This window comes from Sturnus vulgaris, chromosome 6 (assembly GCF_052056855.1).
Source record: "Sturnus vulgaris isolate bStuVul1 chromosome 6, bStuVul1.hap1, whole genome shotgun sequence".
Lineage (NCBI taxonomy): Eukaryota > Metazoa > Chordata > Aves > Passeriformes > Sturnidae > Sturnus > Sturnus vulgaris.
The window spans coordinates 14,209,294-14,232,991 of record NC_142248.1 but is presented as its reverse complement, the minus strand read 5'-3'; the positions used below and the strand labels follow the sequence as shown (position 1 = coordinate 14,232,991).

The following is a 23,698-nucleotide window of genomic DNA, read 5'->3' as shown; positions in this document are numbered from 1 at the left end:
GCTCGGGGGACAGGCAATAAGGGCCTATTTACTGCATTGCTTTGCTAGTCCTGCCAGCACTTGTGCATACTCACAGCTTTTCAAATGCTCTTTCCCCTCTGAGGAGGAAAGGATGCAGATTTGGGCTGCTGAGGTAACCTGTGCTGAACTTGATTTTGTAAGCTCTGTGCTGGGATGAGGTACCTGTTCTCCTGGAGTGGACCTGGGTCCTGTTCACATTAGAGCTTCTTTATGGAATGTAAAAACAGCTTTAAACTGATGTACATCCGATGGTAAAATAACCAGCTCAAAGCTCTTGTTCTCTGCCACAGCAGTGTAAAGACACATGAGAAATTGACCCTGTCTGAATTAAGCTCCCCTGAGAGACAGGCAAACACTTTTCCTCACTGAAAGGAAAACTGAGGCACAAAGACACTTAGTCCTCATGTTTGAGTTGGCACAGGAGGTCAATAGGAACTTGGCACTAGGTATCCATGCTGCTCCCCTTTGTTCTGTGCTGCACTAATGCCTCACTGAGAGGAAAGTTGGGAGTTGAACAAAAAAAATTTGGGGGAGATGTGTTTGGGGTTTTTTTTAAATGTTTTTTTGAAATGAGGTCTCTGTTGCAGCACTAACAATGGGGATTGGTTAAGAATTCTTCAGTAAAAGACCTTTTCCTCTCCTTGTGATGAATGCTTGTTCATTAAAACTGAAGGTTTTTGTGGGAATTCCATGGGAAAAGTTTTGCCAGTCCAGACAGAATTTCTGGTCAAAAGAAATGAGGGTGAGAGAGAGAGAAAGAGAAGGAAATCTGCCCTGCCTGGTACAGCCTGTAGCTCTGGGGTTAGGCTGTTCACATGGGTTCATTGGGGCTGGACAGAAGCATAGAGGGAGGTTAGACCCTCTCTTTTGCCTGATTTGGAAGAAAGAATCCTGTCTCTTAACGGTGTAGGAATTTCTCCAGGGTGGTTGATTTTGGTGCCGCAGTCTCCCTCTTCTTTTAATAAGAAAAGATTTGGGTGCAAAAGAGCAAAGTTCAAAAAGTAATCTGCTGTGTTTGGATGGCAGATGTTCCCTATGTCCCACCATAATCATCCACAGCATCTTCACAGCCACGGTGAATGATGCTTGGTACCTTGGCTCTGGTTGCAATGAGAGTTGTTCCGTGTCAGGAGAGAAGCTGGGGGAGGCTGCCTCATCCCCACGGCTGCACACAGCCCTGCAAGATGAGCATGAGAACTGTTAAACACAAACCTTTGGCTGGATGCTACTAGACACCCTCGCTTCTCAACTTTGTGGGGTAAAGCATCCCATCTCTTTAATAACAGCCAGGCAAGTCCCTTACTTCATCCATCATTTTTATTTTTATTGTGCAGGCACAAAATGTATGTTTGAATATGTATACTTAAGGGACCAGGAAAGAGAGACCTTTTCATGAATCTGACCATGTATTCCTCAGAAGGCCATTATTAGGGGAAAATTGTTGCATAAATAATGTGCAACTGCAGATGTCCAAGCCCTGTTTTCCTGCCATAGCTCATGGCTTGAGAGACACTACTTTAAAAATATGTTTTAATGAGCGGTAGAAGCAGTCAGGAGTAAGAAGGAACAAACAGGGTTTTAGAGCTGAGAAGCTGAGGTAATTATATTTCTGCCAATGACTCTTCTCTTTGTGTGTGTAAACATTCCCTATTGTTTTTTTCCTGTAATTGGTTTTTTGTAATCTAGATTTGCTGTTTCATGAAGGTTTCACTCCCCAGCAGCAGCAAGTGACCAAGTGTTACTTTGTTTTTTTCGCTGGTGGTCAAGTCCAAGCAGAGATGGCAGAAAACAGTAGAATGTGACAATGCCTTTAAAATAAGTAAATAAATGGATATAATATTATTATTTGTTCCAGGAAGACTGTGTCCCACTGACTTGCTATCTTAAGTGTTCTTTCTCTAAGAAAAGTTTAGTTTAGGGAAAGAAGGAAAACTTTTCTTTCTGTGCCTGTAACTCCCATTAACAGGGAATAGGCTTTTAAGCACCCTGCACGTATAATAAATATATGCTGGTTTCTGAGATGACAGCTTAATTTCATACCTGGCATTAAACTTTCTAGCTTTGCCATAGGTTTTTACTGTTCTCCATGAACCTGGCCTTGGCAACAACAGCAAAGTTTCCAGTAAGCAGTGTGACTGAAACAGGAGGACTTCAGTGTCCTGGAGCTGGGCTAGCATTTGATGGTCCCTTTGTTACCCATGAGACAATCTTTCAGGGTGACACTGCATGCAATTCATGCCAAGTCCCAGACTAGGGAAGTTGATGGTATGGATTTCCCAGCTGATTTTTCTGGCTTTTGAATACCCAACTTTTAATATTGATATTTATTTTTAAAGCAAATTAAGTGCTGTTAGAGTGGTAGCCTGGAGGAGTCTCTCTGGGTTCTAGTGCTAGTTAATACATTCTGCTTAGTAGACAGATGTCACTGAAAGAAATTTCCACAAGGCTTTGTCAGAGTCAATGTGTTTGCCATTCTGATCTCCTCCAGCTCAGAGAAGGCTTGGTGGATCTGGAAGGGACTCAGAGAAGAACTGTGCCATGTGGGACTCTGCAGCACGTAAATGAGATGAAGTAGGGGGAATCTGTAAAGCAGGGAGGAACTTTCATAGCAGCTACTTCTAGATGCACATTAGAACTGAGTAAAGTATGATCTCCCTGATGTTTCAGTTGTACCACTGTCATTGCTAATGATGGGCTACTGAACGCTGGTGACAAAGGCAGAGTTTGCATCATTCCATCTATCTGATATCAACTGCACACAGCCTGTAAGATTTGTTTCACTCAGCCTTTAAACAGCCTTGAAACAGAAACAATTACCAATTAGTTATGTATTCTGATAGTAAATGTGACTATTCAATTCCCACAAATTTCTGTTAATATGTGAAGAGAATTTTTTCCATATTTTTATGGCATAGAACAAATATGTAAATATGTAGTTTTATGCTGTGTAATTTGCATACCTAACTGCAAATGTATATAAAATAAGATACTAATTCATTAAAGAAATTTATTAATTTTTTTTCTCTTGAGTTCAATAAAAGTGGCATATTTCTTTGTTCTAACACACAAAGAAAGCACACTTTATTTTTTTTCAGAGTAATTTTACTGAGAGTTTTGCAAGACTCAAAGGACTTGAGAAACCCTGGTTTGACTTTGTGCACTCCGGAAGCTTTTGGGATTTAGATAGAAAAATTCCTGGAATGTAGTTCTCTTTAGGAGAAGTTTTTCTTCCTTTTGCTTATAATATAATGATGATAGAGAATTCTGCCCCAGCTCTTTTGCTTCCCCCAAGCTGTCTGAGTGATTTGCCTCACCTGATGGCCAAGAGGTGAATTGCTGTCAGCAGACTGTGGTAAGTGGGGCCCTTTGATGTAAGTGGTTTATTAGGGAGCCAGCAGGCCTCTGGTTCAATGACTTCTCTGTCCATGTACTTCTTGGGAACTCCTTTTTCTTTTTCTTTTTCTTTTTCTTTTTCTTTTTCTTTTTCTTTTTCTTTTTCTTTTTCTTTTTCTTTTTCTTTTTCTTTTTCTTTTTCTTTTTCTTTTTCTTTTTCTTTTTCTTCTTTTTTTTTAAGATGTGAAATCTGTCAGCAAAGTCATAAATATTAGCTGAGGCTTGAGTTCCCTTTCAGTTATTGTTGACTTTATCCCCTCCTGCTCCTTCCCAGTCAAGTTTCTCTCTGCTTGAGGTAGACTTAACGACACTTAAAAGTTTTTATTCTCTGTTTGTATTTGTATGGGTTTGTATGTGGCAAAGTTCAGGTGATCTTCACATTCCCAGCCTTGACAGTGATCTGAAATGCTGAGGAGAGTGAGACTTTTTGGGATCTCTGAAACTCTTTCAGCTGCTATAGTTCAATTAGAAACCAGTACAAATGCTTTGGGTACCCAGGCATGCTGTGCTGAGGTGATGCTGTGCAGACCTGATGGAGTTTCTTGTTGTATCTGCTGCTACCAAGCTGTGAATCAGCACCTCTTCTGTTCCCCAAATATGGAACAAAACTTACTCTCTACAGCATAATTTATCACCAAAATACAAAATATAACTAATGGTGTGCCAACAGGCAGGCAAAATACAAGGAACCTGAGCACATGTTCGTTGTGTGCTGAGCCAGTCCTGGGAGCTGGATGCTGAGGTTGTGCAGTGTTTGCTGGCTGATGATGCAAACATCTACAGATTTGGGGTGAACCTGTGATGCCATTGCTGGTCAGTGGAAGCATTTTATGTATTGAAGGCTTGAGATGGCTCTTGGCTGTGGCAAGGAATTACAGGTCTTGTGGCCTATTTATAAAAATAAAATTAAAAGCACTGTAAACTGCAAGAATGAGGAAGGCTAGAAAAGGACAGCTGTTTTTCCTGCTTCTGTTTTTCATCACTCTCCTAAGGATAAAAGTTAGGAGTTAGACTGTTGTCTTTTGTTACCCTAGACTTAGATGTGTTTTCAGCTGTCTTGACTGCTTTTTTTTCCCTCGCTGTGATACTTCCAGTAGTTTACAAAGCTGAAATAATTTTTCTACTTGTGAAAGGGCCAGAATATAACTCTTGAAGAGTTATAATTGAGAATTTCCTGCTGTTGAGCCAAGTAAGTCTTACCATCTTGCAGGTACTCTGTAAGCTTCCCTTTCCCCTCAGATGGCTGGTCCATGTGAGAGGCAGCAGGCTGGCACTGTCCATGCACCCAACACTCCTTTCCAGGCAATGCTAGGGCTCTGTGTGCCAGGCTGGCTGCAGAAGCCACTTCTGGGCTTCTTCCTGTTCTTTGGTGCATGGCACTGCTGTTGTCTTTGACAATATCTTTAGAAATAGCCTTTCCTGTGTAATAGGTTATTAAGGGAAGGGCCTTACCTGCTGCTCAGTAGAAGGCAGTGCTGGGTGCTCTTTGTTTTCCAGGTGAGGACAACGGTGGAGAGTGCTGGAGAGGTGGTGGCAGAGGGGGTCGAATGGGATATCCTGTTCTGTTCCCTGCTGAGGTGTGTGCAGATGCTGTCTGCACTGGATAAGGCTGTGTTAAAACATAACCTGCTCCTCTTGGGATCATGGTGAGGTGCTGTTGAGAGGCAGGAGTGTTTTGCAGTCTGGAGAAAGAGACAGAGGGGCAAGGCAAGGGCGTTTGCCTCCTTTGTTTAACTGGAAAATACAAGTCACACTTTAGGATCTCTCTTCTTGCAAAAGCATAATCTGGGAAATGCTTACCTCATGGCTGCATTAATAGTGAATTATTTCTACCTGATAGTTCATTTCTAAAACCCAAGTGATCAAGAACTTTTCCTGCTGTTTCTGGCATCCTGAGCACCCAGCAGATAATATCTGTAGACCATAATCTTGTTATGTCACAGCTAAATGTAGGAGAAAGCTCTCAACCCAGAATTCCCTCAGTCTCTGAGGATGTAGTCATACTGATGTTTGATGAGAAGAAAACAGACACAAAGGGCTCCTGATGTGAAGGATACCCACATCCTGCTGACCTGAGGAAAGTGATCTTGATTTGGTTCTTTTTCCTCCAACCTCCCTTTTGTCTTCCAGAAAAAGTTCACTCCTGTGACCAGGAGAGGCAGAGCGCCTTGGAGGAGGCCAGGCAGAACCCCCGGGAGGGAATTGTCATCCCCGAGTGTGCTCCTGGAGGACTCTACAAACCAGTGCAATGCCACCAGTCGACTGGGTACTGCTGGTGTGTCCTGGTGGACACGGGACGCCCCCTGCCTGGTACTTCCACTCGGTGAGAGCTGTAGGCAGGCCTGGGAAGGTGCCTGGCTGTAAAAGATGAGCTATAAAAAAACCTAGTGCAATATTAATCAGTTTCTCACTCTAGATCAGTCAGCTGTACAGTGCTTTCCCTAGAGTAAGCAATGCTGTATGTGATGTCCCCTGTTGAGTGTTACTATGCAGCTCCCTCTCTACAGGAGTTGGTGGACATTAACTACTGTCCATACTTTTCTTTGTGATAAGTATTCATGCAAAGCAGCCTTTTTTTTTTTTCATCTGGCTTGCTTTTGTGAGGAGGAATGGGGGTTTAGCTTAAGAATATAGATTATGGGCACAAGCAGTGAAAAGACAAGTGTCTTTGTTGCATTATCATGTGCTTCATACTTCCATGTTGCAGCCACTTGAATCCTGATTCGTAGGGAATTAGAAGACTGCTTGTTGTGCATGGGTAGATTTTAAACCAGAGATCGATTTTTTTTTTTCATTTACTCTGTATCTTGAAACTACCTGAGGAATCTTTTCACACTTGGAGTTTGGAAACAAATTGTGGGTCTGGCAAGTTGCAGAAACAGGCCAGTAAGAGCTGGGACTTAACTTAGATATAGTTATTCTGCAAAGCATGGACAGCTTTGAAAACAAATCTTAGCCTGTGCCCACACGAATTGGAAGAGGGCCCAGTGCTCTTTGTGGGTTTCCATTGATAGCTGGTGCTGGACTTAAATGTTCTTTCTCTTTCCACCTCTGCTGCTGTTGCTGACTGTCTATAAACAGTCAGATGCTCAAGAATGATATTTCTTCTGGGGTTTATTGGTCTACTCTGCAGTAAGAAGACAAGGCACAACCCATTGACCCTGAGATTAGCTCAGCTGATCAAGGCATAGTGCTAATACTGGCCTGGTTGTGGTTTTGATCCCTATATGGGCCACTCACTTAAGAGTTGGTCTTGATGATCATTGCTGGTCCCTTCCAGATCAGAATAGTCAGTGGTCAGTGACCATGTGATGATACTAAAGCTATGTTACATAGTTTAGCTTCTGCTGTTCTCCTTTTTCAGGTATGAGACCCCAGTGTGTGAAAGCGATGCCAGATCAAAGAGCACAGAGATTGATGATCCCTTCAAGGACAGAGAACTTCCAGGTTAGAAGATCTTGTCTCTGCTTTCTTACTTTGTCTCACCTTGGGACTCTTAATAGGCCAAGAATATTGTTGAGGAGATAGGGAATTTTCCTCACAGTGCATACTTTACCATGGGTTTATTCTGTGTGGGGTTTTTGTTCGTTTGTTTGTTTGTGTGTGGTTTGGTTTTGTTTTTTGTTTTTTTTTAAGATCACCTCATTTCAGCAGTGAAGTGGAAAAGGCTGGATGTGTCCTGAGCCTGTCTGCCCTTTGAAAACATTTCTGGGATTAGAATTTTCAGGAGAGAAACCAGGATGCCTGGAGATACCCTGGGGGAAGAATGGGTTCAACACTGAATGTTCCTTAGAGCCTGACCAGAACAAGATCCTTTCTGTTCAGCAGGGCTTTTCAGCAGCTTGATGCTCCCTGAGTCACAAAAGAGGACACAAGTGCCAATTGTCAGTGGATTGATTTGCTCCCTTACACTGGCTGCATGGCCCAGGCAGGACACGGTGTACTAAGGTCCCTTACCTAATGGTGGCTTCTCACTTAGCTGGACTTTATTCCTCATTTTCTGCCTGGGATAGGTTTTATTTCCCACTGCTCCTTGTTTTATATTCTGCCATCCAACCTGGCCTTGAGCACTTCTAGGCTCTGCAGGCAGTGTGCTTCTTGGCCTGTGTTAAGACACCCTGCAGAGGCCCATGTGGGAAAGACTTAAGTTCAGATCCTTGCACACCTACACATACTCTCTTCACAACCTGTCATGACTGTGGCCAAAAGTAAAAAAGAAACAAGGAAGGAAAATGCTGCTTGTACATAGCAAATGGCAAACTGCTAATTCCTGCAGATGGTGAGATGCTGAGAGCCCAGGGAGATGACTTCTAGCAAACAGTTTTTCAGCCTTTTCATTGCCTCAACAAAAAGCTCCTTTAAGTGAGTGGTCTCCTCTGGCTGCAATAGCAGCTTACCCATTACAATGCTGACGTTTTCTGGACCATATGCCAAATGAGGGCTGAGGGGTGTGCATGTGTGCAGTGTACATAATATGGAGACAGGCTAGGGACTGTTGGTTAGCTATTGCAGAGGACAGAGCCTGTAATACTGCAAAGGAGAGACTTTTGTCAGATCCATTTGCAAGCTGCTTTCAGCTGTCAGGGCTGTACAGTAAGTTTCTGGTGCTCTGTTTGTCGTACATGTTCTTCTTTGCTTGTTCAAGAAAAGCAGAAAGTGTTGACATTGCTCTGTGTTGCTGTGGGAGGCTATTTGCTGACATCTGCTGCCCTAATCAGCTGAATAATTGGTAGTGCATGGTGGTTTGGGGAGGTGAGGGATGTAGTGGTGGCTTTGTCACATCTAGAGAAGATAATTGGACTGGGGAGTGATGGGTTTTGGACAACAGCTTTGACAGTAGCATGTTGAAGTTAAGCATGCCCGTTCTCGGTTCCTTGTTCCTTAGCTTGTTCCAGGCTAGAACAGTTGTCACAGTGTTCATGGAGTAGTAAATGAAGCTTTAAGCAACAAGGAAACAGCATAGTTTGCCTTTTAAAGGCGAGGAGATGGAGAATTTCATTGTAACAGGCTGGCACTGTTAAGGATAGGAGGCTCTGTCAGTCTGTGGTTATGATGGTGGAGAACTAGATGGCCTCAGCACTAAGTAACAGAAATGGTTACCAAGTTCATCTTTGTCCTGCTTAAGCCAGCAGTGACTGGGGGTGACTGCCACATACCAACTCAGTCTGACGTGTTTCCTGTGCAGAGTGATCATGCAAAGAATGAATTGCTGTGGTGGGCACTGGCAGGCAATGCTTTCTGTGCCTGAAGAGGAGAGTGCAAGCAGCAGACCTTGCCTTGTGCTCTGGGATACTTTAATCTGTCAATTAAGGCCTCAGAGCAGCCACATTTGCCTCAGAAGATGATCCAGGAAGTAATGAATTGTTTTGTAAACTTCTCTGCGAGTGTCACCATGGGAACTCCTGTCTGCCAGGCACTTCCAGCGCATCCCTGCGGTTTTGCTGGTAGAGAACTGGGTGAGACCATAAAGCTAACCACACAGTCTTCCTGCCAGATATTGTTGATGACCCTGCGAGTGCCTGGACAAAAGCTGCAGGACAAATTGCCATGCAGAGAAACCCACTGAGGGATTCTTCTGCCTTTCCTTAGGGACTGTGTTGATGGTTGTTGCTGTCTTAAAAACAAAGGAGGTTCTGACTGATTCTGAATTGGGGTAGGAGATTAAGCCTGTGTGTTCTTGCATTAAACCTCCTCTTTTCTTCCTGCAGGCTGCCCAGAAGGGAAGAAAGTTGAATTTATTACCAGCTTGCTTGATGCTCTGACTACGGACATGGTACAGGCTATTAACTCAGCAGCACCTACTGGGGGTGGGAGGTGAGTCCAGAAAGCACAGCTGAATGCCACCCCAGTGGCTGCAGAGCTCTGGGTGCCCCGGAGGTGGGGACAGGCGGGAAAGGTTCGGGTTCCTCTGGGTTTCTGGGAGAGGATCTGAGGCTGCTTTGTCCTGTCACCCTAGCTCTGCTTGCCTCCCACCCTTCCTCTCTGGCAGCTGCTCCACCATAAAGGTTAGTATAGCCCATTTGAAGTGTGAAATGAGAGCTCAGTGGGAGGAAGTGGCTTGTTCTTTTGTCCCTCGGTGCATGAAAAGACCTAATAAAATGCAAATGGATTGAAGGAGACCGTGTGGCCTAGTGGCTACCACAGGGAGTGAAGAATGTGAGCCAAATTCTTGGCAGGACCAGCGCTGTGGCTTTGCTGTGAGGCTGCAGCCAGCCTGCTATGAGGAGAGGAGCTGTTTTTCATGGCCCTCCCCTCTGACCAGCTGCGTGTCCACCCCTTTTGGAAGGAGCAACAGGTCAGGCCTGTTGCAAGAGGTGGGCAGAAGTCTGAATTCCTGGGGAACTGGAGGAAAGCTGAGGCTGTGTCTCCCCCTCCTGCTTGATAACAGCAGATCCCTGCAGCACTGCCTCGGGACAGGCCATTGTGAATGAGTTGTGCTGGGTTTAAAAAGTGCTACACTGCCTCAGCTAGGCAAGGCTTCTGTGGTTTTGAATTTGCCTGACTATAAAAGGAGCCAGTGCTGGGCAGCTTGCAGGGATGGCACAATGACTGATGTGCTCCTGTTCCTAGGGGTCTGGAGATGGAAGTGCCTCTGCACATACATTAATTCTATGGGTATTCTTCCAATGTATTGACAGTAATGTTGATCCCCTGCTTTCCTCTTTCATAATGGAGAAGGAATCCATGCCATCTTTTAACTATTCAAGACTATTCAAGGTCCTGGGTGGCATGGCTGTGTCCCTTGGCTTCAATAGGACTACTTGTGAATTCATATGGTTTTAACTTCACTTTTAGACCTTACACATCAGGCCAGTGCCTTGTATGTGTGCCTGCATGCTGAATATTCTGTAACCCACTGAATTAGTGCTATATGCCTAGCATGTCTGTATTCATATAAACAGGATGAGAAATGCCCCAAGGATGGGAAATACATCGTTCTCTCCCAGACTTAAGCATTCCAATGTCAATTCTGTCTAATTTGCATGGTTCAAATGCAGCGGGTAGGGGTGGTGGGAAGCCCTGGAGAGTATTTGATATTTATTTGGCATCTTTGGCACTGGGACTGAAACACAGCCAATGTAATCATCACTCTTAAAATAAAGCTTAATATAAACCAATGTTGTAGAGACCAGAGATGTATGCCCCCACTGCACTTCTATAAACCAGCAGGCTTGCTTCCTAATGTTCCCCAAGCTTTGTGTATTTCTCAGCTTTCAATAGAGGCCTTTCTGGTGGAATTTTTCACTGCCCAGCTCTTCACACAGTCGTCACATTGATTTATTTTCCACTCCAATGTCAGCAGCCCAGTTGCGAGGGGAAAATTAAATCTTTTAGCAGGCTGTCCTTGGTAAGGCAAAAGACTGCTACCACCCAAATACTCTGCCTGCCCACAGCCATGATTAAATTCAGATAACTGCTCTGGTTTAATTTTCCATGTGCCTCAGCTAGACTGAACATGTACCCCAAAGAACACGTGTCAAGCTTTTCCAACCCAACAGGCTGTGATGGGACCATTTTTATTTTTTTTAAGTAATTTCAGGGAATTTTTTATATTTAGATAAAAATTTTATCAGTACCTATTTCATATGGGTTTAAGGAGTTGGGAAACTGTGCAGTGAGTCCTGCTTTCCAAGAGTCCCAAGGTGAGGAATATCCTGAGTTCTCTCTTCAGGAATTCTGATGGTGTGAACAGCTGTATTCTTTGCTGGGTAAAAAATGGCTGGACCCAGAGAGTGGCTGGTGGCTAGTCCCAAATGGTGTTCCCCAGGGCTCAGTATTGGAGCCAGCCCTGTTTCATATCATCAACAACCTGGACAAGAGGATTAAGTGCCCCCTTATCAAGTTTGCAAATGACACCATGTTGTGTGAGAGTGTTGACCTGGGGAAGGGCAGGAGGGATCTGGACAGGCTGGATCAATTGGCCAAGGCCAGTGGTAAGAGGTTCAGCAAGGTCAAGTGCCAGGTCCTGCACTTGGGTCACAACAGCCCCAGGCAGTGCTTTAGGCTGGGGGACGAGTGACTGGAAAGCTGCCTGGCAGGAAAGGACCTGGGGGTGCTGGCCTACAGCAGCTGAACATGAGCCAGCTGTGCCCAGGTGGCCAAGAAGGCCAATGGCATCCTGGCCTGGATCAGCAATAGTGTGGCCAGGAGGAGCAGGGCAGTGATTGTCCCCCTGTGCTCAGCACTGGTGAGGCCACACCTCAAATCCTGTGTTCTGTTCTGGGCCCATCAGTACAAGAAAGACATTGAGGTGCTGGAGCAGCTCCAGAGAGGGGCAGTGGAGCTGGTGAAAGGTCTGGAGAGTATGAGGAGCAGCTGAGGGAGCTGGGGGTGTTTAGCCTGGAGAAAAGGAAGCTCAGGGGGGACTTTATTTCTCCCTACAAGCACCTGAAAGGAGGCTGTAGCCAGGTGGGGGTTGGTCTCTTCTCCCAGGTAACAAGTGACAGGAAATGGACTTAAGTTGTGTCAAGGGAGATTTAGGTTAGATATTAGAAAAAAAAATTTTACAGAATTGGCTATCAAGCATTGGAACATGCAGCCCAGGGAAGTGGCAGAATCACCATCCCTGGAAGAGTTTAGAAAACGTACAGATGTGGAACTTGAAGACATGGTTTAGTGGTTAACATGGTGATGATGCTGGGTTGACAGGTGGGCTTTATAACCTTGGAGGTCTTCCAATTCTATTGGAAGGTCTCTTCCAATTAACAATTTTATGATTCTGTGTATATCTGAAATTGCCTAGGTGACCTAACTTTGACTGTCAATGAAAGCTCTTTTCCAAGATGAAGGGATATTTATCTATTGGGTTAGTTATACGTTTAATTAATTTTCAGCCTTGACAACTAACAAAATAACTGTATTTATGACAGTGCTTATCCTGTATTACCCTGGCCCAGATTTACTGAGAAGTTCTTGTTGTAAAGAAAAGCTAGAGATCTGACTACCTGATATTTTTTAATATTAGTCATGTCAATCTTAATGTCAGTTTTCTTATTTGTGGGACAAGTGTCACTTTCGTGGGCTCTTCTTCATCTTGATGCCATCATGATGGCAGAATAGGTTCTGTATTCAAACACACACTGTAGCCTTCCTCTTTTTGCTCCTTTCAGTGTTCAGCATTTCATGCTCCTGGGCCTTTTTTAGATTTTGAGCAAATGCATCCCATTATCCAAGCTAAAGTTTTAACATATCCCCAGCAAAGCATATGCCTGCTGCAGGAGGCAGGCCAGGCAACCAGCCAGCTGTACCCCCATGTTAACTGTATATTGTCCTATATATTTTAACCAAACAGGGGAGCCACATTCCCATTTCTCTGTGGCAGCAGAGAGATGGTTCAGGAATACAGTATGCAGCTTTAGTATCAATATTAAAATAAAGGACCAAAGGCAGAGAAGAGACTTTACAAAGTGTCAAGGACTAAAAAAGCTTAACAGTGAGAGTCTTAAGGAGCTCAGACTTCCTTAGGGTATTGAAAGGAAAAATAAAGGTTGGAAGTTGATTCTGTAAAATCTGAGTATCTCTATAGGGACAAAGGCTCTTAAGTCTAGCAGGGAAGAACATGATTAACTGAATATAAACAAAAGTTGATCAAAAATGATCAAAATTTCTTTAAGGGAAGGGCAGTTCTAAGCCAGAGTGAAATCATGAGGGACATGACTGATTCCCTCTCTCTAAGGCTTTCATCTTAGGCCTGATGTGTTTCAGAAAGTCTTGCTTTAGTCAAACCTGAGTTATGGTCCCAAGAATAATTTGATTCACATTCTGTGGGTATGATACACAGGAAATTAGATTAGATTACCCTGCTGCCTTCAGTCTGGATCTGGATATGTGAGTGAAAACTTCTGTGTTTGCTGAGTGTCTTTGCAATTAATATCCATATTAGCAGTTTTTTATTTTTGGGGGGGGTAGGAGGGAGTTGGGTGAAGGGAGAAGCATGGGGAGAAATCAGAATTGACATTTGCAATACTACATAGAGCTGTGTTAAGTTTCCCCCAAAACCCATCTAGTAGCAGCAAAGTGAGGCAGTAGCTTGGATTTTTGCAGGCCATGTAAGCAAAACCCGATAAGACTTTTTTTTTTTTTTTTTTTTTTAAACTAGGCATGCTTAAAACAACCTTGTAATTCTTTATAGGTCTTGTCTTGTTTAAGGAAGTTCAAAGCTATGGACTTTAATTGAGTTACTCTTGCTTTACAATAATGTAAATGAGATGAGAATTTCCCTTCCTCATGGCCCTGGTTTATATTACAGCATAATAGCCAAATAGTCTTCACTTAGAGTTTTGAAACAGAAAATCTCCGGTAAAATTCATTCTTAATTTTCAGTTTATGTAATAACTCCAAGGCACAGCTTGTTACTTATTGTATGTTTCAAAGTAATTAAGGGAGCACTTGTAGGGAATTGGTTTATTAGCCAGTACTTAGTATCCTTACTGAAAAAAAACCGTTGAAATTGTTCACAAGTGAGTCCTATATAATAGGAACAGCACTTTAAAATTTAGACTTAGCTTTAGTACATTTAGTCTCTTTTCTAATTCTGATATAGTCATATTACACAGGGCCTAAACTAAACTAGATCAAAGGGAATCCCAGCCTGGGCTTCCCTTATCTGAGAAATTCTCTTTGGTCCCTGCCAATTCAGAAATGAGTTTTAGTTGCCAAAATGAGTGTATTATGGCTTGCTATGTTATCAGCAAAAATATTACTGCCCTGTGGAATTCAAGGTAAACAGGCAGCTTACAACAGTCTCCCTTATCATGTAACACAGCAGCTATCAGTACCTTAATTCAAAGTTGCCAATTATTCCCCATGTAATAGCCCCAAAAAGTACTCCAGAAAATGGCCCTGAGCTTTCTTTTCATGCTCTAGTTGAGCAGTTTGAAGCAGGCAAGCACAGCTCAGCACATCTCCAGGATGTTCTGAAGCCAATCCACATTTTAATGAAGATTGACATTTTTAAACAGTGCAGGGAAGTTGATGCTCAAGTCCTATTGCATTTCAATTGAAGTTGGATACCAACTTCTCTTTGTCCTCTTATGGAAATTCTAGCCTAATTAAAGATACAGGAGTGGTCATGTAAGAGGAGGGTCTTTGAACAGTCTATGAGGAGTGAAGGGAGGTAGTTTTTTAACCTTCTAAATTATTTATCCTACAATCTTTAGAAAAGTTATATTCAGAATAATGTTTCATATACAACTTAGCCTGAAAAGAGAAAGAAAGTGGCCTGTAATAGGGGAGATAAGTTTTAACTGTAGAGGAATGATGCATTTCCCATAATTAATTTGGACTGTGTAGTGCCCTTTTGTTTAGTCTGAACACAGCTTAGTTTTTTGCTGGCTTCTTGATTCCTTCTTGGCTACAGGAAAAGAGGAATAATAAAACAAATACAGGATCCTTTTGCAATTCCGTTATAGTAATCCTCTCTGATTCAAACCATGTTCCACTGTAACAGACTTGAACTTTAGGCAACTGCAACGAACAACAAAATGGGAGTAAGAAGTGGAAGCAGAGCAAGAACAATTTTGAATTTTGCCTCAGTTTGTTAAACTCATTGCTTTCCACTGCTTAGTGCTGGCACTTTGGTGGACTTCATCAATGCTGTCACAGGCATTGACTGGAGTGGTCAGTCACTCTCCATCCATTATTCCTTCAGCAACAGCACCAGGCAAAGTGTATATAAATATATATGTATGTCCTTGCAAAATATTTACAAGTCATAGAAACTTACAGCTTTAACTCCTTTAGACATCCTGACCAGAAACATACCTTGTATGTGTGTTGGGAATGAAAGTTGGACTAATTTATTTTTTTACTCATAGCATTTTCTACCAGCTTCTTGTCCATCAAGTGTTCTTTCATCCTGGAACAGGTCCCTCTGGTTTATAGGCTCTGCAGTCCAGCTAGATGATGGGCTGATCTTACTGCCCCTCTGTCCTCCTGCCTCAGCTGCTAATGTTGCTACATAAAGCTTGTAGTACAAAAGAACAGATTGTCTAAGTCTTCAAACAGGTACCTGATGGGTACTTCAGAGATTGCAACCTTACTTTCTATCCAAGCAGTAGTTTGTACTAGGATTTCTTGACACTGCAACAGTGTTGTGGATCCATGCAGCCTGTGCAGTGGGGCTGCAAGTGTTCAGGGAGCAAAGGACCAGTTTTGTTAGGAATGGACTTCAATTTATTTAGTAAAATTTAGTGGCACATATTGCACTTTGACTGCACAGTTCTATGGAGCACAATGTGATTGCACACTGTACATGGTTCTGCAGGGGAGTCATGCCCCACATTTGTTGCTCTTGTATACTTTAGCCTATATTCCTCCTCTTCTTCTCTGCTCCTTCACACTGAGCTAACTGCTCCTTTCTCACAAGGGGCCTCGAGGGCTGAAAAGTATTACAGATTGCATGGACAGTGCATATTCAAGCTGTATATTTGATATTTTGGCAGTCATTCTCTGATGCAGCATTCAGTGCAGCTTACAGAAGTGTATGTCCATGGTTTTGCACAGCCTCTGTGTTCCTCAGTGACACCAGATGATGTGAAGGTATTCTGTGGAAGTGTGTCTCATCTGTTCTGCTATGAGGGAGCTCTTAGAATATTATACAGAAGGAGGAGCAAGAGCCTACTTGGAGAAGACTATACTTGATGGAAACAGACTTTTAAGAAAGCTGAGAGCCAGTTTGCTGTCTTAGGATGTTAATGACAGACCACGCTTTTCTTCATTGTTGGAATATTGGTGGGCTTATGCTGCATAATTGAGCTAAACTTGCTGGTTTGTGTACAAAAGCAGTCCAGCAACAGCAAGTTACATTTGGAAAAATAAGCTTACACAGACCTCCTTTCTTCCCTAGTTCTCATTCTTTAGGACTATTTTGCCACAGAGTGCTAAAGAGGAACAATTAGGCAGAAAAGTAAGTACAGCTGTAATGCAGTCAACACGACAAGGCTGTCTTCATTTTGGTAGTTTGGTCTGTTCTTACTGTGTCTTACAAAGCTGCTCCAGCCCTGAAGCGAAGTACTGGAATTCAGTGGGTTTTAGTGTGATTGGTGCTAGAGCAAGAGATGTTGGACATTGAGAATATACAGGATAGCTTTGCTCTCTCTTGGTTTTTCTGATTCCTTTATGGTCTGAATGAGAGGTGGCCCAATAAATGAAGTTTATATCTGAGGGCTGATTTTCTTCTCTTGCAATAGTATGGGGAAGAAATGGAGGGACGATCCCCTGGAATCCTGCCAAGTCTGTGCTCACAGGGCAGTTAGATCCCCAGACTTGTCTGAGCTGACCCGGCAGGCATGGCTGGTGTCATGGCACATCAGCAAAGCTAGGTGGCCCAGCAGTGCTGTGTACTGGCATTAATTCGTGTTTCATGGGTGGTGCCTAAGTGCCTTGCACCGGCAGTGGTCAGAGTCACGGTAGTTATATATGGTAGTGTAACTTCATCCTTCTGTAGTGTATCATGGAATTTCATGAGCCAGGGAGATATGACCGCCCTGAGACGATGGAGATGCTTCCTGTGCTGGGATTCTGGATGATAACCAGAGATGGCAGGCAACCAACCATCTCAGGAACTGCAGTCCTTCTAAGCCAGCCAACAGAAAGTGGTAAAAACTCAGAAATGGCTGTATCTTCCTTTTTCCTAAAGTCATAGCCATTAAACTAATTCCTTTTAGCTCTATTAGCATGCTACAGTTTTCAGCATGAGCTCTCAGCATGTTTGTAATGGCAAAGATTGATTTATTGTCACCTCATGAGTCAATGTATTTGTATTAGCCTGTGAATGTCCCTCATTTTCTTTGTGGAAGCACTGAAGAGAGCTATGTTGCCTTTCTTGATAACTTATAAGAGCTCCTCCTTGGTGTGCCCCTGGAAAAGAGGCACTTTAAAATCCTGCTTCTGAGTGCCTCTTCATTAGGTAGTGAGAAGCTCTTGTCTATTGTCTTTCTAAGATGCTCTGCTGTCTTCTCCATTTCTGCCTCTCCAGTTGTGGGCCTTCAGTAAATTAGGGCAAGCCAAGGTTTGAACAAGGGGAATCTCATATGCAAAAGCTCAGGTTTTATTCTTCTGTCTCAGCAAAGGCAGAGTATTGCCCCTGGCAATACAGAACTCCTTTGAGGCTTTTGGAAACATGCTAGCCTTCAAATGATAGCCAGCTTCTCTCCAAAAGGGAGAGAGGCCAATAGCAATGTTAATAAATGTCATAAAAACAGGACACAGGATGTGTTTCTGTTCTCTCCTGTCATCCTGGTCATTGCATTCAGTTTAGAAAATCAGGACACTCTCTTAACTTCCTGGGGGGAATTTTGCAGTTTTTGTTTGTGTGTAGGTGATTCCAGGTGCTTACCTGGTATTTTGGCTCTCCAAACTAAGCCACACTTATTCTTAACCTCTTCTTTTTCCCTCCTGCACAGTGGTTATCTCATTGTACATTGACCAGAAGCTGTGACTGAATGCCAACCTGCCTCTCAGTTAAGAATTAAATGAAGGGAATAGTTTCAAGTAAAAACCTGGGACAAATGTTATGCACTTTATCTGCCTCTCTGTACTCTGTGTGTGTGTTTACTTGTTGCAAGGATTCTAGTATCTCTGGATAGGGCTACCTTTTTAATTTCCTATCTTTATTTGTAAAAGCCATCAGAAAAGGTTAATGAGGATCTCAGTTCTCCACCTAAACTCCAGTTCTCACTTTCTGCATGCTGCAGATTCCCCCTCACTAATTTTTTAATTTGCCACAGGGGTAGCATGTGTGAGGGGGTATTTTTCAGGCTCTCTAGCTGCATTTTAAAGGCAAAACTGGTCACACAAGAAAGTCAAAAGAATTTTCTTTCTCCTAGCTCCCAACAAGAAAAATTTCAGTTACCATGTAAGTATAGATCCTATTAGTTTCTGAAACAAGGTCAACAGCACTTTATGGGGTACTTGGGTTCGTATTTCTCAATCAGTGAGAAATGCCCCAAACTCACACCAGAATCTGGCTGCCTGCAGCAGGCAACTGTTCCCCTCTCCTTCCTGGGGAAGGAATTTATGCAGCAGCTGGATATGTCTCCTGGAATAAGCCAGAGCAATCAGTGCCAGTGTAGCATGTCTGACTACCTATCCACTAATTTCCATGCACTAAAATGCTTTATTCTTGGAAGGAAAAAAAGGTTCAGGTCTCAGCCTCATTTCAGCTTTCTCTGTTGGCATGTTCATCATATGGAGAAAAGACAGACTAGCTGAGAAAGAGTTTCTTCCCTGGTTCTCAGTATCCCTGAGGATTAAACCCCTTTCCCACTGCTGCTGCAGAGCCCCAGACACTGCTTAAAACTGGTATGACATAACAGTGCCTGTTCAGTGATGGCATGATGTTGAAAGGCAGCATTCTGTATTTCTGTATCTATAGCTGTTGCTCTTCCTCCTTTTTTTCTTCTCTTTCTCTCTGATATCGTTGTTGTCTACAGAAAGAAAATGTGAGTCAAATAGCATCAAACTTGTAATACCACAATGATTATGAAATGAAACAAACTGAAGTTGCCAGCTCTGTAGTACTGCTTTTAATGGATTTAATGGTGTTTTTCTGCTGTGGAACTCTTATGTGTAAATCAGCTATGTGAAAAGCATGAAAAATGTTGAAAATATAGAAGAGGAGTTCAGATTATATAAACAGATACAGGGAGAATATAGTATCTTGCCAAGGACATTTTCAAATAATGAATGTGTCTTGCATTAAATTAATTTGTTCCCTTTCTGAAGTCTAGATATTACTGTCACAGAAACTACCATGACAGCTGACACTCATGATTCTCTTGCTGGTAATTTGAAAGGGAGCCCAAGAGTGAAAAGGACCAAGGAGATTGTCTCTTGTCCTCTAATGAGGATCATTCTGGGATTAGGCAGAGTTTCAGCAACTGGTGTGAGGAGAACCACAGCTACTGAGGGTTTCAGAGGACATTTTTAGAAAAAGTTCATCTGTCTTAAAAGAGCCCAGCTAAAAGGAGGATATTTGAAGACCTGTGTTTTTATCTTACTTTGCCTGATTTGATGAGCAGCTCTTGCTCCTCAGCATGTGCTTGACAGTGTTGGTGAGAGCACCCCTTTGTCTGGGGCCTGTGCTTCCTCTGTTCCAGGTTCTCTGAGCCAGACCCCAGCCACACACTGGAGGAGCGAGTGGTACACTGGTATTTCAGCCAGCTGGACAACAACAGCAGCAATGACATCAACAAGCGGGAGCTAAAGCCTTTCAAACGGTACGTGAAGAAGAAAGCCAAGCCCAAGAAATGTGCCCGGCGTTTCACTGACTACTGTGACCTCAACAAGGACAAGTCAATCTCGCTCCAGGAGCTGAAAGGGTGTTTGGGAGTCAGCAAGGAAGGAGGTGAGGTTTTTTTTTCCTTTTCTTTCTCGTTGCGTGACAGTAAATACTGACAAACAAACATGACAAATAAAAACTGAGTTACAGCAAGTTCGTTTTCTTCCAGCTGTTTGAAAAGTGTCACAGTTTGTGTGAGCAAATGAGTGGGATCAATACACTGCCATGCAAATGGAATTTGTTACTTGTGTTATGGCTCCATCTTCTATGCCTTATCACAGACCTCTGTGCTAAGCACAGTACAGAAACAGGACAACAGATGAGAGTTCTTGGCTAGAACTCTGCTTGTACTGTTGAAATCCTTGGAAAATGTAGTTAAGATCAGATCCCTTCTGAGTAATACCCTGCTAACAAGATCTCAGCCATGCAGGTTGGATGATGTATGAGCCAGCACAGACCCAGTCCTTCTCTCGAGACCCTGTTTACTAACAGAAATAATATTTATCTTCACTGCTCAATTCAGCATGCAGGAGAGTGGATGATGCAAAGAGAACAACTCAGAAAGAAAGCACAGGGCTGTACTGTTGCCCTTTTTCAGACTTAAATTGTACTTTGAGATTGGGGGAGAAATAAAACATGTGAATAACCTATTTTCCTTTCTGTTTAGTGTCTGAGCAATCAACCCACCCTCCTGCCTTTTCTTCCTTTTTTCATCTTCACCTCATCATCTGTTGGGACCCAAACCAAACTGATATTTTTGGAAATTGTAGGAATTGAAACTGTTCAACCCAAATTCAATAATTATCAGTCATTCTTGACTGTGGGCAGACTTGCTTGGCAGGAGAAGGCAAACAGGGAGATTCCAGGGGACTAATTTCCTGTGCAGGTGTTTTGGCTGTGCAGACAGCTGTTGTTAAAAGTGTCACATTAGTTGTGAAGGGTGGATAGTTTTTTTTTTTCTCCCATCTTGGTCTTTCCTTAGTCCTTTTCTCAAGTTTAGCACGAGTGGGAAGGGAGTCAGTACATTTGGGTGTTGGGGAGTTGCATTTTCTAGGTGCTTTGCAAACATCTTAGTTACCATAATAAGCATATAGCATTACTTGTCAGCTGTGAGAACCATTCAGCTTCCTTAGCCCTGTGGAGGTGTTTTTTTAGTCATCAGTACCTTACTGAGGAATGACATACCAAAATAGCAATCCTTAATTTTATTACCTTCCCAATAAGACAAATACGCCAAATGAATTTTATTGCTATTTGGCCTGGAATAAGACTCTCTGGAATCTGGTGCCCTGGCCAACTGACTGTTTAAAATTTAATTTATGGAAAGGGAAAAAATCAAAGGGAGAGAAGAAAGAAAATGTGAAACTTTGAGCCCATGGGAAGGAGAAAGAAGTCAGCAAGACGTTGTGAATGCCTGATTGCCCAGTTGTTTGCTGAGAACACAGCCTTGACCTTTCATGGTTTCTTCTGAGGACAGGACTGTGGTCAAAAAGGGGCTCTGATCTTGTTCTGTCATACAGCTCCACGTACCTACTACAGAACTGATAAGCCTTGAGGATCAAAGATCAAGTGATAAGTTAAAGGATGGTGAGGACTAAAAAGCAGTGCAGGAGGCAGTGCAGAGAGCAGGTACTAACATGGAAGAAAGAACTGAGGGAGAGTGCTCCAGAGGTGCAGTAAACAAGTTTGTAATGGATCTTTTTTAAGTCATGAAGTTGTGCAGTGGTAGATGACGTGTTTTCTATGCTTCCTATTCACAAGAATCACAATAATCACAATAATCACAAGGTTGGAAGAGACCTTCAAGATTATCGAGTCCAACCTGTTTCCTGACACCTCAACTAGACCATGGCACCGAGTGCCACATCCAGTCTTTCTTTAAACACATCCAGGGATGGTGATTCCACCACCTCCCCTGGCAGAGAATTCCAGTACTTGATCACTCTTTCCATTAAAAACTTTTTCCTAATATCTAACCTATATTTCCCTTGACACAGCTTAAGACTGTGACCTCTTGTTCTGTCAGTTCATAAGAACTTATAAATTTAGAAACAATCAGTATCTTTGCCTTTGGCATGGTCCCCCACAAATCATCTCTAGACTGGAGAGAAATGGTTGGATTATTAGGTGGATAAGGAGTTTGTTGGATGGTCACATCCAGAGGGTGGAGGTCAATAGCTCAGAGTCCTGATGGACATCAGGGACAAGTGGTGGCCCTTGGGGTCCATACTGGGACCAGTGTTACTTAATATCTTCATTAATGGCACAGACAGTGGGATTGAGTGCGCCCTCAGCAAATTAGCAGATGACACCAAACTGAGTGGTGCAGTTGCCATGCCTGCATGGTGGGATGCCATCCAGAGGGATGTGGACAAGCTCAAGAAGTGGCCCCATGGGAACCTTATGAGGTTTAAGATGACTGAAGGCAAGGTCCTGCACCTCTGGTATTCCCAGGCTGGGGACTGAAGAGATGGAGAGCAGCCCTGCTGGAGGTGCTGTGGGTGAGAGGCTGGACATGACCCAGCCATGGGCATTCCCAGCCCAGACAGCCAGGGGTGTCCTGGGCTGCATCCAAAGCAGCAGGGCCAAGGAGGGGATTCTGCCCCTCTGCTCTGCTCTCTGAGACCCCCCTGCAGTGCTGCACCAGCTCTGGGGTCTGCAGCAGAAAGGACAAGGACCTGTTGGAATGAGTCCAGAGGAGGCCCCCAGGATGATGAGAGGGACAGAGCATCTCTGCTGTGAGGAAAGGCTGAGGGAACTGGGATTGTTCATCCTGAAAAAGAGAAGGCTTGGGGTGACCTAATGATGGCTTTCCACTGCCTGAAGGGAGCCTATAACAAAGAGGGAGAGGGACTTTTTACAAGAGCACAGAGTGACAGGACAAGGGGGAATAACTTCAAACTGAAAGAGACTAGGTTTAGATTAGGTTTGAGAAAAACATTCTTTACTGTGAGGGTGGTGAGGGGTGGAACAGGTTGCTCAGAGAAGCTGTGGATGCCCCATTACTGGAGGTGTTTCAAGGCCAGGTTGGATGGGGCTCTGAGTAGCCTGGTTTAGTGAAAGGTGTCCTGGCCCATGGCAGAGGGGTTGGAATGAGATGCTTGCAACCCAAACCACTCTGATTCTTCAATCTTACCCCTTCTCTAACTTTCCTTTATCCTGATCATAGGTGCTTGTAGTCAGTCCCTGTATTTTGCTGTTTCTTTCTCTGTGAAATGACCTCCAAAGATCTATTGGAGCTGAGGTCACTGTGGGTTCAAGCCAAGAGCTAGCTGGAAACCTTTTTGATAATGTACTTTCAGTTGTAAACTGCTAGTCAGATGAAAACAAAATTTTTCATGGAAATGTTTCTGTTTCAACAAAAGCTTTGAAAGGTTATTCTGGTCTAGCTTGGATGAGGACGGGTTGGAGGGAGGCAAGGAAAGTTATAATTTCCCCTTGATATACTTCATTACAAGTGAACTTAGCTCAGATGTTCTAAATCCTATCTGGGTGTCCAATAGCATAAGGACTAAAATGAAGTGGGTCATCATTCCAGGTGAATATGCCTCTTGTTAGGCAAATGGAACCACTTGTAATGGTTTTGAAAATAAAAAATAATACAAATTTGGTTGTATTTGGGATGCTGAGGAAAACGCATATCAAGCGTTCTGCATTTCTGTCAGTGTTTTGTTTTGGGGTTTTTTTTGTGGCCAGTTCCATCCAAACGTGGAACTAGAGCTGCTTGAAGAAAGCATAGAGCACAGATAACACACTACTGTTATGTGCCTCTCAGGACCTAGAGAGTCCAAATAAGGTTTATATGTGGAGATTCAGCTGGGATATTTGTAAGGACAAACCTGAATCTGAGCTCTTTCCAGCTTAGAATCCAATCTGTTCGAGATGCATAGTTGTGTCTGTCTTCCCTTCCTCAGCAGTCTCTTCATGCCTGTGGTAACCTAATATGTGGGCACTGCCAACCAGTGGTTCTCCATGGAGGAAAAGAGCTTCCCAGTCTATCAG

At 43.3% G+C, this 23,698-nt stretch overlaps 1 protein-coding gene across 5 annotated transcripts in view; it reads left to right on the top strand.

Annotated features, from left to right (window-relative positions):
• The window catches only part of SMOC1 (SPARC related modular calcium binding 1), a 128,881-nt gene that overhangs the window by 96,748 nt on the left and 8,435 nt on the right, over window positions 1-23,698 (top strand). For all 5 annotated transcript variants that reach the window (XM_014869209.2, XM_088167077.1, XM_088167076.1 and 2 more), the window contains exons 8-11: window positions 5,545-5,737; window positions 6,779-6,861; window positions 9,123-9,228; window positions 19,515-19,762. In XM_014869209.2, coding sequence (XP_014724695.2) covers window positions 5,545-5,737; window positions 6,779-6,861; window positions 9,123-9,228; window positions 19,515-19,762 — 630 coding nt within the window. The remainder of the gene's footprint in view (window positions 1-5,544; window positions 5,738-6,778; window positions 6,862-9,122; window positions 9,229-19,514; window positions 19,763-23,698) is intronic.